The 16,403-nt window shown below is 47.9% G+C and overlaps 1 protein-coding gene across 1 annotated transcript in view; it reads right to left on the bottom strand.

Annotated features, from left to right (window-relative positions):
- Positions 1 to 616: 616 nt before the first annotated feature.
- APMAP (adipocyte plasma membrane associated protein) overlaps positions 617 to 16,403 on the bottom strand; it is a 28,037-nt gene continuing 12,250 nt past the window's right edge. Inside the window, exons 3-9 of the mRNA XM_029219362.1 lie at positions 15,740 to 15,855; positions 8,391 to 8,483; positions 7,052 to 7,168; positions 5,758 to 5,932; positions 5,164 to 5,298; positions 4,552 to 4,744; positions 617 to 1,697 (exon numbers count right to left, since the gene is read on the bottom strand). Coding sequence (XP_029075195.1) covers positions 1,488 to 1,697; positions 4,552 to 4,744; positions 5,164 to 5,298; positions 5,758 to 5,932; positions 7,052 to 7,168; positions 8,391 to 8,483; positions 15,740 to 15,855 — 1,039 coding nt within the window. The 3' untranslated portion in view covers positions 617 to 1,487. The remainder of the gene's footprint in view (positions 1,698 to 4,551; positions 4,745 to 5,163; positions 5,299 to 5,757; positions 5,933 to 7,051; positions 7,169 to 8,390; positions 8,484 to 15,739; positions 15,856 to 16,403) is intronic.

Raw genomic sequence — 16,403 nt, 5'->3', positions numbered from 1 at the left:
GGTTTCACCTTACTATTCCTGCAGACTCGATACACGGGTGCACTGTTGCCTGTTAAAAAGCATTTCCTATGAAGTTACAACACCTGACAGGACACGGATCACATCACGGCCATGCAGCCAGTCTGACTCTGCTGTACGCAGCTATGTGTAAAGCTGGCCCCAAGCAGGCAACTCGGAATGAGCCCCCATCAGACCCTGACTCTCTCCCCTAAAATGGTGCAGAGCAGGGAGGGGAAAGGAGCTACGAACCAGCACAAGACACAAACGGTTCAAGTCTCACCACAATGTCGGCCATCCTTGACGTTCAATGTCATCCCCTAGTCAAAATACTGCCTTTTCAAGTTACAAAGACAATTCCAGAGACACAATCCCTGATGTGTTCTCACAAATATGCAGGAAAGGAAGGAGCAGACATCAGCCCCACCTTGCAGAATGGAAACAGGAGAGGGGTGTCATGTGGACTGAGTCAGCGTGGGAGGCAGGCGGCCACAGGGGAGGCCCCGAGCAAATCTAAACATGACCCCAGCAGAACGGCCCCTAAGACAGGCGGAGGACAAGACCTTACTCACTGTTACAGTAGATTAAACCACAGAAGAACTTCCCAGGCAACACCATCCAGAGGTTAATCAGCAGGAAAGTCCATTTAATTACCACAATCACACGGATCACCCCCCAACCGGGACCACGTGTGGACACCCCGTCAGGATACAGAGCAGCATCAGGCTTGTAACACTAGAGCAGACGCAACCCCAGCACGTGCACTATTCACACCTGGGTCTGGGGTGAGGAACCAGGTGTGTGAACAGGACTCCTGGTGCCCAGCGCCCACCTTCACTCCCCATCCTCTGATCCACACGGCAGGCTGTCCACGGAGAAGCCGGTGAGTCCTCTGAGCTGCTGGAATCAACGTGCTCTTCCTCCACACACACCCAGGTCCTTGCCTGCAGAGCGCTGGCGGGTACCCGGGTAGGGAGGGGCCAGGTGCAGCAGGAGGGTGGGAGCCACGGGAGGGACGCCCAGGGCCGAGGCTCAGGTCTCACTTGATTCTGGGGAACGTAGCGTGCCCTCTTCACCTGCACAGCCCATCCGAGGCTTCACACACGTTTCCTCTGAGCTCTCTGCGCCCTCCCGGAGCCCCTCTCACAAAGACACGTATCACCCATTTAACAACAAAGACATCGAGGCTGGCGGGACACAGCCAGCAGCAAAAGCGCGACGCCAGCCGACTCACCCACAGCTCCATCCCCACACCTGAAGCCTGTTAAGTGCACCAAGTCCCTGGGGCCTAAAGAACCACTGCACTTGGGAAGGTTTTTAAGAGACATGGGACTCATCTTCCCCAGGGCAGATGCAAGGCCAAGTCCAGGTGTCCAGGTAACAGTGCCCCGAGAGGCTGCACCACACCGCTGCGGATCGGCAGGTGCAGGTGGGAAGGGTGTGTCCACGCACCTCCTGGCCCAGGGGTGGCGCACAGGGCAACGACGGGTCTAAGCAGACTGCAGGCGTAGTCTGCAGAGGAAAGGGGACCTAAAGGAGCCCAGGTACAGGTGCCCGTCGTGCTCGTGCACCTCGCTCACGTAAGCGGCCACCTGCCCATCGGGGTCGTGCAGGCTCCTCCGGAAGGCCCCGCTGTCACTGAGCTCCAGGACGAGGCTGTACCGCGGCACGAACTTCATCACCGTCTCCTGGCTGAACAGCTGAAAGGGAAGCACAGTGAGAGGAGAGTGTGACACGGGCCACGTGGAGTCCTGCAGGCCGGGCACTGTGGCTCTTGTCACCTGCTGTGCACGTCCCACCCACCCTGCCCCCCACCTCCCCACCGGCTCGCTTCCACACGGCACTGCAGCTGCCTTTTTAAAATACCGGCACACCCCACACCTGAACAATTCAGTCAAGAAGTAGCTTGTGGAGCCAAGCAGGGTAGGTGCGTGCAGGGGCGGCCCAGACCAGAGAGTCGGTCTGAGCAGGGAGAGTCCACGCTGGAGAAGAGAGAGGGCCATGGCTCCAAGCAGGGTGTCAGGGCCCAAGCAGGGGAGATGGTGTCCTGCAGCAGGGTGACCTGGCACAGGCCATGAGCCCTTAAGAGGTAAGGCCCCTGCACACGGCTGGGAGGAGGGAAAAGGGCTGGCATGGGTGCTAGAGCCCTAGCCAGGGCCATGTGATGCTGGGGCCACATGACAGCCGAGCCACATGACAGCTGAGGCCACGTGACAGGGGACAATGGCTACAGACAGGGGCAACTGGGGAATCTGATCCCATAGGTATGAAGGAGCATGAGACCCGGGTTTCTCACCTTAGAGAAGGGAAGTACAAACAGACGGTAAGAAAACTGGCATAAATCCTGTGGTATGGGACCGGAAGCAGAGATATAGCCTTACTTACGGTTTTCAATTTAAAGAAACAGATGAAGACACATAAATGTAGGTGTGAGGGTCTGTGCACGAACACGTGTGCATACATCCCCAGCTCTGTCACGAGGGCCTGGGAGCAGCGACCCCCCGTCAGTAAGCACACTTAGCACCTGTCCCCTCTAGGAGAAGCTGGGCTCCCTGACAAACGGCTGATCCCAGAGCCGGGCAGGGAAAGAACAAGAGGAGCCTGAACAATGTGCGGGGCCAGGAAGCAGGAACTACTCCAAGAACGACTGGGACACATGCAAAGGTCAAGGGGCCATACGGAAGGGGCTCCCACTGGCCACAGCCGGACAGTGTGAGCGTCAAAGTAAGCAACGATGGTTAACAGATCATAATCACTGATAAAACCATCAACCCCGAGACCATAATGACACTTACTAACTATCCCCACAAAATACTTATTAATTACAAATGATAAAGAGTAACTTCACAGTGGAAACCCGGCAGCCACCACTGGATGAGGTGACGGGCACTGCAGGGACAAGTGGACACCACGCACCTCCCGACAGGTCACGCTGAGGGCACCGGAGAGGCACAGCCTGAACCTGACCGTGAGAAACACCAGGCAGCCCGAGGCAGGGACATTCTGCAGCAGAGCTGACCTGGGATCCTGAAGGTCAGGTCTGGGAGCCGCTCCAGGCTGAAGGGGACAAGGAGAGGTGGCGACTAAGCCAGCCCGATCCTGGGCACAGTCCCATTACAAAGGACACCCCTGAGCCACTGGCGAGCCTGAGCTGGGTCTGTGCACCGGAGGGTCACCCGTATCCGCGGGACATCCTATCCCAAGGGGGTCATCCCTGCTATAGGAACAGCACTTGGAGCATCCGGGGGCGACAGGTCAGCCACCTGCCTGCAAACAGCTGAGGGAAATACATCCTCTCTTCCCTTCCTGCTACTTTTTAGGTCTGATGTTGCCTCAAAACTAAAAAAAGAAAATCCTCAAAGACTTCAACAACATTCTGAAGAAAATCTAACCTCCTTTTCAAGTCTGCAAGGCCTGTGGTCCTCTCCCACCTCCCACCTCCCACCTGCCCCAGACCCACCATCTATCTCGCAGCCACATGACGACGCCGGGCCACTCCTGCCCAGGACGCCCATGTCCGGGAACACACCCACCCCGCTGGCCCTTTCTCACACACGGTCTTGGCTCCTGATGCAGACACTGTTCTAGGCGCTGAGGATAACGGAGAGAACTCAACAGAAAAAGCACCTGCTCTGATGGTGCAGAGATGCAGCCTATCAACCAGGGGAGAGATGCGATCACCACGGACAGAGCACATCCTCTGATGGGTACCAGCTTCAAGCACTCACTATACTCAGCTAAGGGCATCACCTGCATTTTCTCATTAAATTTTTCATCACCTAAGGAAGCGCTATTATTCTTCCCACTTGACAGATGGAGAAACTGAGGCAGAGAGCCCACATCCCCTGCCCAGGGCCCCACAGCTGGTCAGGCCTTCCTCAAGACCCTTCTCCTTGCACACTGCCATTCTGCCCCCTCCAGGCCCCAGCGAACAGATATAACTCTGCAGCTGACGATGCGTCATTTCTGAACAGTGAACAACACTGCCGAACTCGGAACAACACTGAAGGCCGTGGGCCAGCCTCACTGAGAAGGTGCCCACAGCCCTCGGCAGGGCTACGTGCCGCACAGACTCAGCAACTGCTGCCCACACCTTCCAGGACCTTAAGTCTCAAACAGGTTAGTATTTGCAACTAAGGACATGGGCGAAATCCCATGAAGGGGGTGATGAGGCTCCGAGGAGGCAGGAGGAAGCGGGGCGGGAGGAAGGGGCACCTGCAACCACTCAAGGAAGAGCTGAGTTTGCTGAGGATGGGGTCTCAGGGAGAGCGGAGAGCAAGAGGGACAGGCAGGGCTAGAGGCCCCAACAGGTCACAACGGGGAGGGTGACGATAAAAATACCCAGACAAGGAAACCAAGAGAAAAAACTCAGAGGGCTCAAATGTTTACATTTACGTTACAAGGCAAAGAATAAAATATGTTTTAAAGAAGTCATTAAAAGCACCAAATACTATAAGCAGAACTAGAATTTTCAGAGCTTCCATAAAGGTCAAAAAACCCATAATTAGACGCATTTTCATTTTGTTTTTTGAAATCAATAGTTCTCATAGTTACCTTAAAAATCATTCTTTTAAGATACGGTCTCTCGGATAAGAAATCCAACATGGAAAACCCAGGATTGGAGCGAACGGTCGACATGCCGACCCAGTAACCCCCGGAGCTGCTGGCTCGGATGTTGTCTGGGAATCCAGGCAAGTTCTCCACAAACAGGTCGGCCCCTCCCTTCATCAGGCCAGACACGTAGAACCTGAAAAATTCGCCCAAGCAGGCAATGAGTGGCAGCCCCCCAACTGAAGGAAAAATTTTAGCCAAGCATCAAATTGGTCTTGGTCCCAATAGCCGAATGGATACAACTGTAAACCCGTCCATCACGAACGATGGCACGTCTGCTCCAAGAAGCCCTCAGAGCCCTGGGCCCACCCAGCAAGAAGCAGGTACGGGAAGCAGGGCCGGACCAGGCCCACCAGCAGGGAAAAGGGCCGGGATCGCAGCCAGCATTCCATCAAGACTCTCCCAGCCCATGACGCGCAAGAAGGCTGAGGAAGGGAGAGGGAAGATGACTCTCTCATCACACAGGACAGGCACCCGCTGCGTCCCAGGCTCTGCAGCTGACACCTCACAGCCGCCCGGCCCAGAGCTCGGTGGACTTGACATCAGCTCACGCACCTCCTGATCCTCGCCATGGTCAATTCCGCCACCAGGACAAAGTCCTCCGCAGGTGAGAGCTGTACCCCGTTGGGAAACCGCAAGTGGTCCAGCAAAACCTTCACCTCCTTGGTCTCGGTATCGTACTCCAGCAGGCTGTGGGCGCCAACAGCGGAGGTCACACGGGGTGTCTGGGGGCCCCTGCTGGGCTAGAGCCCTGCTCCCGGTCTGGGCCCTCAGGCACCCTCCTCCAGACAAGCCCACAGTCAGCTCTCTCGCTGACCTGAGCACTGGTTCAGCACCAGGGAGGGCCACCGTGGCTGCAGCCTCACAGGAGTCCCCTTCAGAGGTCGCCTGTGAGGTCTCCCCCCGCTGCAAGACCACACCCTCAGACAGCCTGGCCATTCTACCTTCATTTCTCCAAAGAAGAAAGTGAGAACATCTCGCTGTTTCATTGTGTCCGTCACCTGTTTCCAGGAGACAGTAAGATCCTCCCTTAAAAGCTGAGTACTATGCTCAGAAACACCCCAACAATTCCTGGATGTAATAAGCTCTGCGAAGTCACCCTGCCTGTCTACAGCCTCCCTGAGGAGAAGATCCAGAAGGAACACTCACCGACCATCATCTGTCCCCTCCATCACCAGCAGCAGATAATCTCGTCTTTGCCATTTGCTGCTAGAATCCGTAAAATAAATCTTCCTCCCGTCCCGAGTTACTGTAAGATCATTCACGAAGGACATTTTCCTCCCCTCAATGGGTGTCTCGGAGGACAGCAGCAGTTTTACTTCACCTGAGGCAAGGCGGGGGGAGGAAGAAAAGGAAAGAAGGGAAGAAAGAAAGAAGGGGAGAGACTTGCTTGTATTCTAAGAACGTGTAACTCAATAATTTCAAAATATCAATCGGCCTAACTGATTTACAAGGAAAAACTAAATGAGCTTCTCCGTGTCCTGACAGAAGATTTATTCCTTCTTACAGTAAAACTCAGTGTTTTCCTTTCTTTCTATTAGGTGATGAATTTTTTTAGACCAGCTCCACTAAAGGCAGAATCCCCCCTCTAAGGATGAGGAACTCCTTTTATCAAGACCAACTGACTTAAAAATCTGGTAAGAATCTTAGGTTAAAAAGGCAATTTTCTATTTGTCTGCTTGAGAGAAATACAGAAAGTTCACCTCATCTGCTTTTAAATTTAAAAGGCAGGAATCACAGTAAATCTTTTTAGATTGTAGCACAAACGTTCAAGGAGCGCTCAGCGCTTCCCACATATAATCCCATTTAAACCCCCCACAACTATCGCGCAAGGCAGGCACTCCCGTCATCCCTGCCCCGTGGGTGAGGAAAGCAGGCACAGAGAGGCTGAGTAACTCTCACACAGCCAGCACCCAGCAGAGCGGGGGCCGCCCAGGGGCCCGGTGCACCACCCACGATGGCAACTCCTCCCTCAGCATGAACCTCCCGCTGAAGCACACACAGCAATACTGTGGCACTGATCGAGGTGACATCGTGCTCAGTCAGGGGAGAGAAAGAGGAGAAGGAACTGGAGGAAGGAAAAGACAGAGAGGCAGAAAACAAACAGCAAGACCAGATGCAGAGAAATACAGAGAAGTAAAGATAGGAAGAGGAGCCTAACATCCTCAACATGAGTCCTTCTGAGATCCTGTGGCTCAAACACAAAGGCCAGGGGAAAGGAGGGAATGGGCCAGAAGCAGGCATAAGTGAGGAGCCACACGGTGTGAATACTGGCTGGTATCTGCAGGTAATATTTTCAGTTCCATTCAGTGAATAAGAAAAACATCAGGGTCTCCAGTAGACTGTACTGAACAAATTCTACTAAATCCATTTATAAATAAATGCACATACTGTTTAAAAGATCAGCAATCATCATAGAAGGAAACAAGTTACTGTCACTTACGTTTCCAGGGATTTACTTCAAATAGCCCTTTGTATGCATCAGCCACAAAAAGGGTCCCATTGGGCCCGGCCCGGATGCCCAGGGGTCTCCCACAAGCAGGCTCATCATCTCGGGTTTCTAGGGAAACAGACAGGAATCAGTGGCTGGTCCAAGATTCGTGGCCCCTCAGTGTCCAAACACCTCCTCCACCCCGTCCTAAACCTGCATCATGCTGTAGAGAACAAAACAGACCATGGCTTCAGAGACAGACTCGGCCCCCCATGTTCCAGCCCCCCTAGAGCTTAGGACAATTGTCCAGCATGTCTAGAGGGACCACCCGAGAATCTGGATGTGGACATAAGCACAGCAACTGATACTCAAGAATCAAGTTCACATCAGCATCCTGAGACTCAAACAGTTAACTCAGGGACGTCAGCAGACACAGGCCCCACTCCCAAATCCCCCAGAACCTCAGGAGTCGGATTTAGGCCCAACAGCTGGACCTGAATGCTGTGCCCATCCAGGGACATGGCAGCGTCCCTCCTCCCGTCATGAAGGGAAAGCTCCTGTTTTACTGCTGAGATCCACTCTCCTGTTCTACTACCTATACTCTTTTTAAACCCGTGGCGGAGCGTATTTATTGCCGGGCACTCACTGCAGGGCACTTACCGCAGAGTGCTTACTATAGGGTGCTCACCGCAGGGTGTGCTCCTCAAGGTGTATACTGCAGGGCACTTACTGCAGAGGCACTTACAGGCAAAATACGGAGTGGGAAAAAGCAGGTTAAATACCCAAATGTAGAGTATGATTCCATCACGTAAAACCATGTGTGGGTGTGAGTATCCATGAACAGAAAGAAATCGGAAAAGTTATTCATTAAATTGTTAACAGTTACATCTGAGAAGACTCTGAGGTGATTTTTACTTTCTTCTCTGCGTTGTTTGCATTTCACCATAAAAATGCATCATTTTTAGAAAAACATTCTAGCTCTTAAAAAAATAAGTCTGGGAGCTACCAGTTTTTAAACAGTGAGTTTCTAAAAGCTGAGCGACCTAAGGGTATTTCACTCTGGATGCAGGGCTGAGGTTCCTGAGGGGGCTAGTACAGGAATGCGCTCCAGCACGTGAGGAACAAAGCCCAGCACCTCCTGCAGCAGCTCTGGGGTGTGGGGGCCCGGCAAGGCCACGGCCACAGCTGGATGGGAAACTGCAAGCACAGGTGGCAAATGAGGAGCCCAGGCAGCCTCTAGCTGGGCCGTCAGGCTCTCCTCCTCCAAGGACCCGACTTCTGGGGAAGACAGCTCCTCCTGGCACCCTCCTGGGTGCCTGGAAGAGACACACGTCAGGGGTCACTGACTTACTGCATGGGCCTGAGCCAAACCGGGCGATGGTCTCTACTTCACCGTTTTCAAGTTTTACGATTTGACCATCTGCTGTACCAGTGAACATTACATCTGTTTAAAGACAGGAGGGAATAAGGGTATTACTGGGTTAGCCTAAAAACTGTGCTCTCACAACCTTCTACAACAGAGGCGGCCAGTCTGTGCTTTTTATCTCCAGAGAGGAAACGGCAGTTTTGAAGATGAAGGCAAGTGGTGTCTGGGGACAAAAGTCTTAACACGTGCAGCGATAAACCCCACGGGGGCCTCAGACAGCGTGGCTGTGACCCCGAGGCTGGATCCAGGGCACAGCAGACACCAGTCAGGGATAAAAACGGGATTTTCTACCCTCAAAGAAGCGGGGACCCTCGGGCTGACGCTCAGCACTCGGGGCTGTTCACGTCTGCTTCATGTCAGTGTCTGCTGCTGAAGCCGATTACACCCAACCAAAGGGGAAGAACTGCTAGGAAGGCCCTCGGTGTAAAATTAAGTGCTCACTTCAGCAGCACATACACTAGAACTGGAACCACAAAGATGATGTGCAAATTCATGAAATGCTCCATATTTTTAAATGTATATTGCAAACTCTAGGGCAACCACTAAAAAAAGTTTTTAAAATAAGTATAACTGATATGCGAAGAAAGGAGAGAAAATAGAATCATAAATGTTCAGCTGAAACTACAAAGTCAGAAGGAGAGTGGAAGAGAAAATAAGAAATAAAAAAACAAAGGCAATGAACAGAAAACAGTAACAAATATGGGAAACAGAAATCCAACTACAGTTAACCCTTGAACAACCTGGGAGTTAGGGGTGTCAACTGTCACCCTGTGCACTGTCGAAAGCCTGTGCACAACTTTATGGTCAGCCCTCACATCCTCCAGGCTCTGCATCGCAAGGTTCTGCACCCGCGGATTTAAGCAACTGCGGACCAAGTAGTGCTGTAGAATGTATTTACCGGAAAAAAACCCACGTGCAAGTGGACCCACGCAGTTCAAACCCGACTTGTTCAAGGGTCAACTGTATATCAATTATCATTTTCAACATCAATGGTATAAAAACCCCAATTAAAAAACAGAGACTGTCAGAGTGTATCAAAAAACAAGACCCAACTATATGCAGTCTACAAGAAACCCTCTTTAGATATACAGACACACATAGAGTAAAAATGAAAGGGCAGAGAAAGATATACTACACTAACACTAATCAAAGAAAGCTGGAGTAGTTCTACTAATCTCCGAGCAGCTGCAGACCTAGGAACACAATCAGGGATAAAGAAGGCCTCCACGTAACGACGAAGGGTCAACTGTAGAGAAGACATAACAGTCCTTAACATGTATGTGCCTAAGAACAATCATCAAAATACATGAGGCAAAACTGACAGAACTGCAAGGAAGCAGATGAATCCATGATTAGGGGAGGAGACCTCAGCACACCTCTCTCAGAAATGGACAGATACTGATGGACAACAAGGTCTGACTGTACAGCACAGGGAACTATATTCAATGTCCTGGGATAACCCATAATGAAAAAGAACGTACACATATGTGTAAATGAGTCACTTTGCTGTACAGCAGAAATTAACACAACATTGAAAATCAACTATACTTCGATATAAAAAAAATAAAAAAGAAATGGAAAGATCCTGCAGACAGAAAATTAGTAAAGACACAGTTGAACTCAACAGCATCACTGATTAACTGGATATCAACTACCTCATCCAAACAACAGCAGAATATATATTTTTCTCAAGTTCACATGGAACATTCACCAAGACAGACCATATTCTGGGCCACAACACACACCTTAACAAATTTAAAAGAATAAAAATCATACAACATCTGCTCTCAGACCAAAATGAAATTAAACTAGAAATCAATAACAGAAAGAGAGCTGGAAAATCACAAAATACTTGGAGATTAAACAACATGCACTTCTAAATAACACATAATTCAAAGAAGAAACCTCAAGAGAAATTAGAAAACATTTTGAACTAAATTAAAATGAAAATACAACTTATAAAAATTTTCTGGCTGCAGAGAAATCAGTGCTTAGAAAGAAAGTTGTAGCATCAAAGGCATATATTAGAAAAGAAAAAAGACCTAAAATCAATCATCTAAGTTTCCATCTCAGGAAACTAGAAAAAGAAGAGCAAATGAAACCCCAGGTAAGCAGAAGAAACAAATAATAAAAATTAGAGCAGATATCAATGAAATTGACAACAGGAAATCAATAGAGAAAAATCACCAAAACAAAAGCTGGTTCTTTGAAAAGATCAATAAAATACTGGGTTGGCCCAAAAGTTTGTTTGGGTTTTTCCGTAAGATGCTACGGAAAACCCAAATGCACTTTTTGGCCAATCCAATAAATAATCCCCTAGCCAGGCTAACAAAGAAGAGAAAAGATAGAAATTACCAATATCAGAAATGAAAGCGGGAACATCACTATAGACCCCATGGACATTAAAAGGATAATAAAGGAACAGTACGAACAACTCTATGTTCACAAATTTGATAATGTAGATGAAATGGTCCAATTCCTTGAAAGACACAATCTGCCAAAACTCACGCAAGAAGAAAAGAGACCTATCTGAATAGGTCTGTATCTATTGAGGAAATGAATCAATAATTAATAACCTTCCAAAACAGTACCAGGCTGGGATGGGTTCACTGATGAATTCTACTAAACATTTAAGGAAGAAATGATACCAATTTTCTATAATCTCTTCCAGAAAATAGAAGCAGAGGAAATACTTCTTAACTCATTCTATGAAGCCAGCATCACCCTAATACCAAAACCAGACAAAGTCATTTCAAGAAAACTACAGACCGGACTTCCCTGGTGGCGCAGTGGTTAAGAATCTGCCTGCCAATGCAGGGGACACAGGTTCGAGCCCTGGTCCAGGAAGATCCCACATGCCGCGGAGCAACTAAGCCCATGCACCACAACTACTGAGCCTGTGCTCTAGAGCTCGCGAGCCACAACTATTGAGCCTGCGTGCCACAACTACTGAAGCCTGCACACCTAGAGCCCGTGCTCCGCAACAAGAGAAGCCACCGCAATGAGAAGCCCGTGCACTGCAATGAAGAGTAGCCCCCACTCACCGCAACTAGAGAAAGCCCTCGCGCAGCAACGAAGACTCAACGCAGCCAAAAGTAAATTAAAATAAATTAAAAAAAAAGAAAACTACAGACCAACATCTCTCATGTACAAAGATGCAAAAATCCTCAAGAAAATATTAGCAAATCAAATCCAACAATGTATAAAAAGAATTATACACCCCAACCAAGTGGCATTTATCCCAAGTACGCGAGGCTAGTTAAGCATTTGAAAATCGGTTAAGTAATCCACAATATCAACAGAGTAAAGAAAAACTACATGAACATATCAATAGATGCAGAAAAAGCATTGACAAAAACCCAACACTCATTTCATGATAAAAACTTTTAGCAAATTAGGAGTAGAGGGGAACTTCCTCAACTTGATAAAGAATATCTACAAAAAATCTACAGTTAACATGATACTTAATGGTGAAAACTAGACGCTTTCCCACTAAAATCAGGAACAAAGCAAGGATGTCTGCTCTCATCACTCCTTTACAATACTGGACTGAAAGTTCTAGCTAAAGCAATAAGACCAGAAAAGGACATAAAAGGTATACTTATTGGGAAGGAGGAAATAAAGCTATCTTCACTTGTAGATGACATGATTGTCTATGTCGAAAATCCCAAAGGATCAACAATAACAAAAAAACTCCTGGAACTAATAAGCAATTATAGCAAGGTTGCAGGATACAAAGATAATATACAAAAGTCAATCAGTTTCCTACATACCAGCAATGAACAAGTGAAATTTGAAATTAAAATCAGAATACCATTTACACTAGCTTCCAAAAGAATGAAGTATTTGGTTTAAATATAACAAAATATGTACAAGATCTAGATGAGGAAAACCATGGAACTCTGATAACAGAAATCAAAGAACTAAATAAAAGGAGAGATATTCCATGTTCATGGATTGGAAGATTCAACATTGTCAAGAGGTTCTTCCCAACTTGATCTATAGATTCAAAGCAATCCCAAGCAGCTATTTTGTAGATATCCACCAAATGATTCTAATGCTTATATGGAGAAGCAAAAGATCCAGAAGAGCCAAGACAAAAAGCTGGAGGACTGACACTACCTGACTTCAAGGCTTACTATAAAGCTACAATAATGAAGGCAGTGTGGTAATAGCAAAAGAAGAGACAAATAGATCAAAGTAACAGAATACAGAGCCCAGAAACAGATTCACAACTCATCTCTAACAAAGAAGCAAAGGCAATATAATGAGGTATAGATGGTCTCTTCAACAAATGTTGCTGGAACAACTGGACATTCACCTGCAAAAAGATGAACCTAGACACAGACCTTACACCCTTCACAAAAATTAACTCAAAATGGATCACAGACCTAGATCAAGTAAAACACAAAACTACAAAACTCCTAGAAGATAAAAAAGGAGAAAACTTAGTTGACTTTGGGTGTGGTGATGACATTTTAAATATAACACCAAAGACATGATCCATGAAAGAAAGAATTGATAAGCTGGACTTCATTAAAACTAAAAACTTCTGCTCTGAGAAAGACACCATCTAGAGAATAAGAAGACAAGCCACACAGACTGGGAGAAAGTATCTGCAAATGATGCATCTGATAAAGAACTTGTATTCAACATATGTGAAGAACTCTTAAAACTCAACAATGAGAAAACGAATAATCCAATTTAAAAAATATCCCAAAGACTTAAACAGACACCTCACCACAGAAGATATACAGATGGCAAATAAGCATATGAAAAGATGCTCCACATCATATGGCAGCAGGAAATTGCAAATTAAAACAGCCATGAGATACCACTTCACACCTATTAAAATGGCCAAAACCCAGAACACTGACAACACCAAATGCTGGCGAGGATGTGGAGCAACAGGAACGCTCATTCACTGCTCGGGGGGAATGAAAAATGGTACAGCCACCTTGGAAGACAGTTTGGCAGTTTCTTATGAAACTAAACATACTCTTATTATACGATCCAGCAATTATTTTGGTATTTGCCCAAATGAACTGAAAACTTAAGTCCACGAAATAATTTGCACACAGATGTTTACAGCAGGTTTATTTATAATTTCCAAACCTTGGATGCAACCAAAATGTCCTCCAGTAGGTGAATGGAAAAATAAACTACGCTACATCCAGACAACAGAATATTATTCAGCAATAAAAAGGAATGAGCTATAAAGCCGTGAAAAGACATGGAGGAACCTTAAATACATATCAGTAAGTGAAAGAAGTCAATCTGAAAAGACTATATGCTGTATAATTCTAACTCTAAGACATTTGGAAAAGGCAAAACTAAAGAGACAGGAAACAGATCAGTGGTTGCCAGAGGCTGGGGGCAGAGAGGGATGAAGAGGTGGAGCACAGAGGATTTCTGGAGAGGCAGTAAAAATTTTCTGTATGATACTATAATGATGGATGCATGTCATTAAACATTTGTCCAAACCCATAGAACGTACACACCAAGAGTGAACCCTCATGTGAACTGTGGAATCTGGTGATGATGATGTGTCAATGGAGGGTCATCAATTGTAACAAATGTACCATCTTATGGGAGATGTTAATAATGGGGCAAGGGACTTCCCTGGTGGCACAGTGGTTAAGAATCTGCCCGCCAATGCACAGGACACAGGTTCAAGCCCTGGTCCAGGAAGATCCCACATGCCGCGGAGCAACTAAGCCCGTGCACCACAACTTGAGCCTGCGCTCTAGAGCCCGCGAGGCACAACTACTGAGCCCGCATGCTACAACTACTGAAGCCCCCACGCCTAGAGCCCGTGCTCCACAACAGGAGAAGCCACTGGGATGAGAAGCCCACATCCGCACGAAGAGTAGCCCCCGCTCAACGCAACTAGAGAAAAGCCCGCGCACAGCAACCGAAGACCCGATGCAGCCAAAAATAAACAAATAAAATAAATTTTAAAAAATAATAATAATGGGGAAAGTAGGGGGTAGGGCATATATGGTAAATCTCTGTACCTTCCCCTCAATTTTGCTGTGACTCCAAAACTGCTCTAAAACATAGTCTATTTAAAAAATTAAAGGATGTTCATTGGCAACTCTGGAGGCTAGTGCCTCCCTCCACTGTCAGCAGCAGTGGGTCCCCAGGGCCTTTGTGCGGTTCACACCTGCAGCGGGTAGCCAGAAATATCACCAAAGGACAAGCAGCTCCTTTAAGAGAGAAAAGGGAGGCGTGATGAGAGAGCAAGATGAGGCATCAGGCCAAGTAGAAAAGACAAGAAAAGCATCCTCTGAGAGATTTTTTTAAAAATCACTATAACTCCTCAAAGTTCCAGTTTTAAATGTCAATACCGGGTTTTTTTAACCAAAAACACAAAATCTGTGAAATTAATAAACATCAAAATCTTTTTAAGAGAAACATGAAGCTCTATCACGAAGTGCCCATCCCTCCTGAACAATTCTGACTTTGCCACCAACTGCAGAAACACTCAGTCCTCGGGCCAGCCAAACAGTAGGGCTGGGAAAGAGGGGCTGGTCCACAGCAACAGAGGTGGAGGCGTGGGCCTGACAGGCCTTTGGAAGGAAACAGAAGCACACTGGCCGCCCATGCCCACAGCCGTTCCACCGTGCTTTGGAAAGACGGCCAGTGAGCAGAGGTAAGAAGTGGCTGGGAAATCCTCACATCTCAACCCTCGGCAAACTTTTCATTAACTATATTTTTTTATTCCTGAGCTTAACTCTCATTCTAACAGACAGAAAAGACCTGTTCCAGGTTGCTACAGACTCAAGAATTAGAACCAGACCCTATTCCAGTTCTTAGGTTTGGGCAACTTTGAAGCAGATGGTTACCCTTAAATGTACCCACCAAAGTGAGCTTTAGAAAAAAAGTGGAAATATTGAGAATGGTTCCTGTTCTTTTCAAAAATGAAATCTACACAAAGACAATCTGTGCTAGGAACGTCCTATCAAGTAACACCTACCCAGTGTGATAAATGAACTGAGCACCAATGTTTGTCCACATTTTTTCCTTTCTCCTTTCACTTTAAAGGGTCCAACAGTTTGAGCAGAATAAAATGCTTCACAGACATGAACTCAAAATCACCCAGCACTAAAATGGCCTGCAACTCGGAGAGGTGAGAGGTTCCCGCAGGGCATCTGGTAGACAAACACGTGCACGACCGCAGCCAAGAAGGCTGCCCGGGGCTCCCCACGGAGCTGCCCCCACAGGACCCCACTCAGGCAACAGACAGCGCCAAGTCCCAGGGGTCTACTTACCCCCAATATGTGCTATGGACTCTGGCCCAACAAGCTGATTTTCAAAAAGCCTTTCCGCCTGTCGCAACTTCGTATTTGGTTGCAGGACACCAAGCAAGAGCGGGGGTTCTTTGAAGCTGTAAAATAACGCAATTATAGGGATTTGTCTATAAAAGTACATGAAGAAAGTATTTACGGAGAACCTACAAGGACCTACACGCATAACTCCCCATTCTTTGACAAAGAGCACATGTTCCAATAACATCCTTAGTTGCCAGAAGCACAAGTTAAGAAAAAGAACTTCCTGGGATATCAGGAAAGGTTACAGCACAGAAGAGAACTGAGAACGTAAGCGTGGCTGATGCAAGAACTCCGCAGGAGCAGCCACCCAAGGCCACCGCGCCTCCGCCCACCCATCCAACCTGCTCCACCGTGCGGTTCACACGCCCAGGCCTTTATTCTCCCCCGGGCTGCCAGGCCATCCGGGTCCAGCTGAGACGGAGGGAGCGGAGTGGACATTTCACAGTGACAGCCTCACCTCCCACTCCAGAGGGGACAGAAGATGGCTGGGCCTGGCGCCACAGCCCCAGCGTCTGCACACGCGCACCTGTCTCCCGCCTGTCACTCTCGGGGGCCCCCCAGCTCCCTCTGGCCTGGACCCCTCCCCACACGAAGAAGCCGCCCC

This window comes from Monodon monoceros, unplaced genomic scaffold, assembly GCF_005190385.1.
Source record: "Monodon monoceros isolate NGI ecotype Baffin Bay Population unplaced genomic scaffold, NGI_Narwhal_1 Super_Scaffold_13, whole genome shotgun sequence".
NCBI classification, from domain to species: Eukaryota; Metazoa; Chordata; class Mammalia; order Artiodactyla; family Monodontidae; genus Monodon; species Monodon monoceros.
Note: the sequence above shows the minus strand (reverse complement) of the source record. Positions and strands in the feature narration are given on the sequence as shown.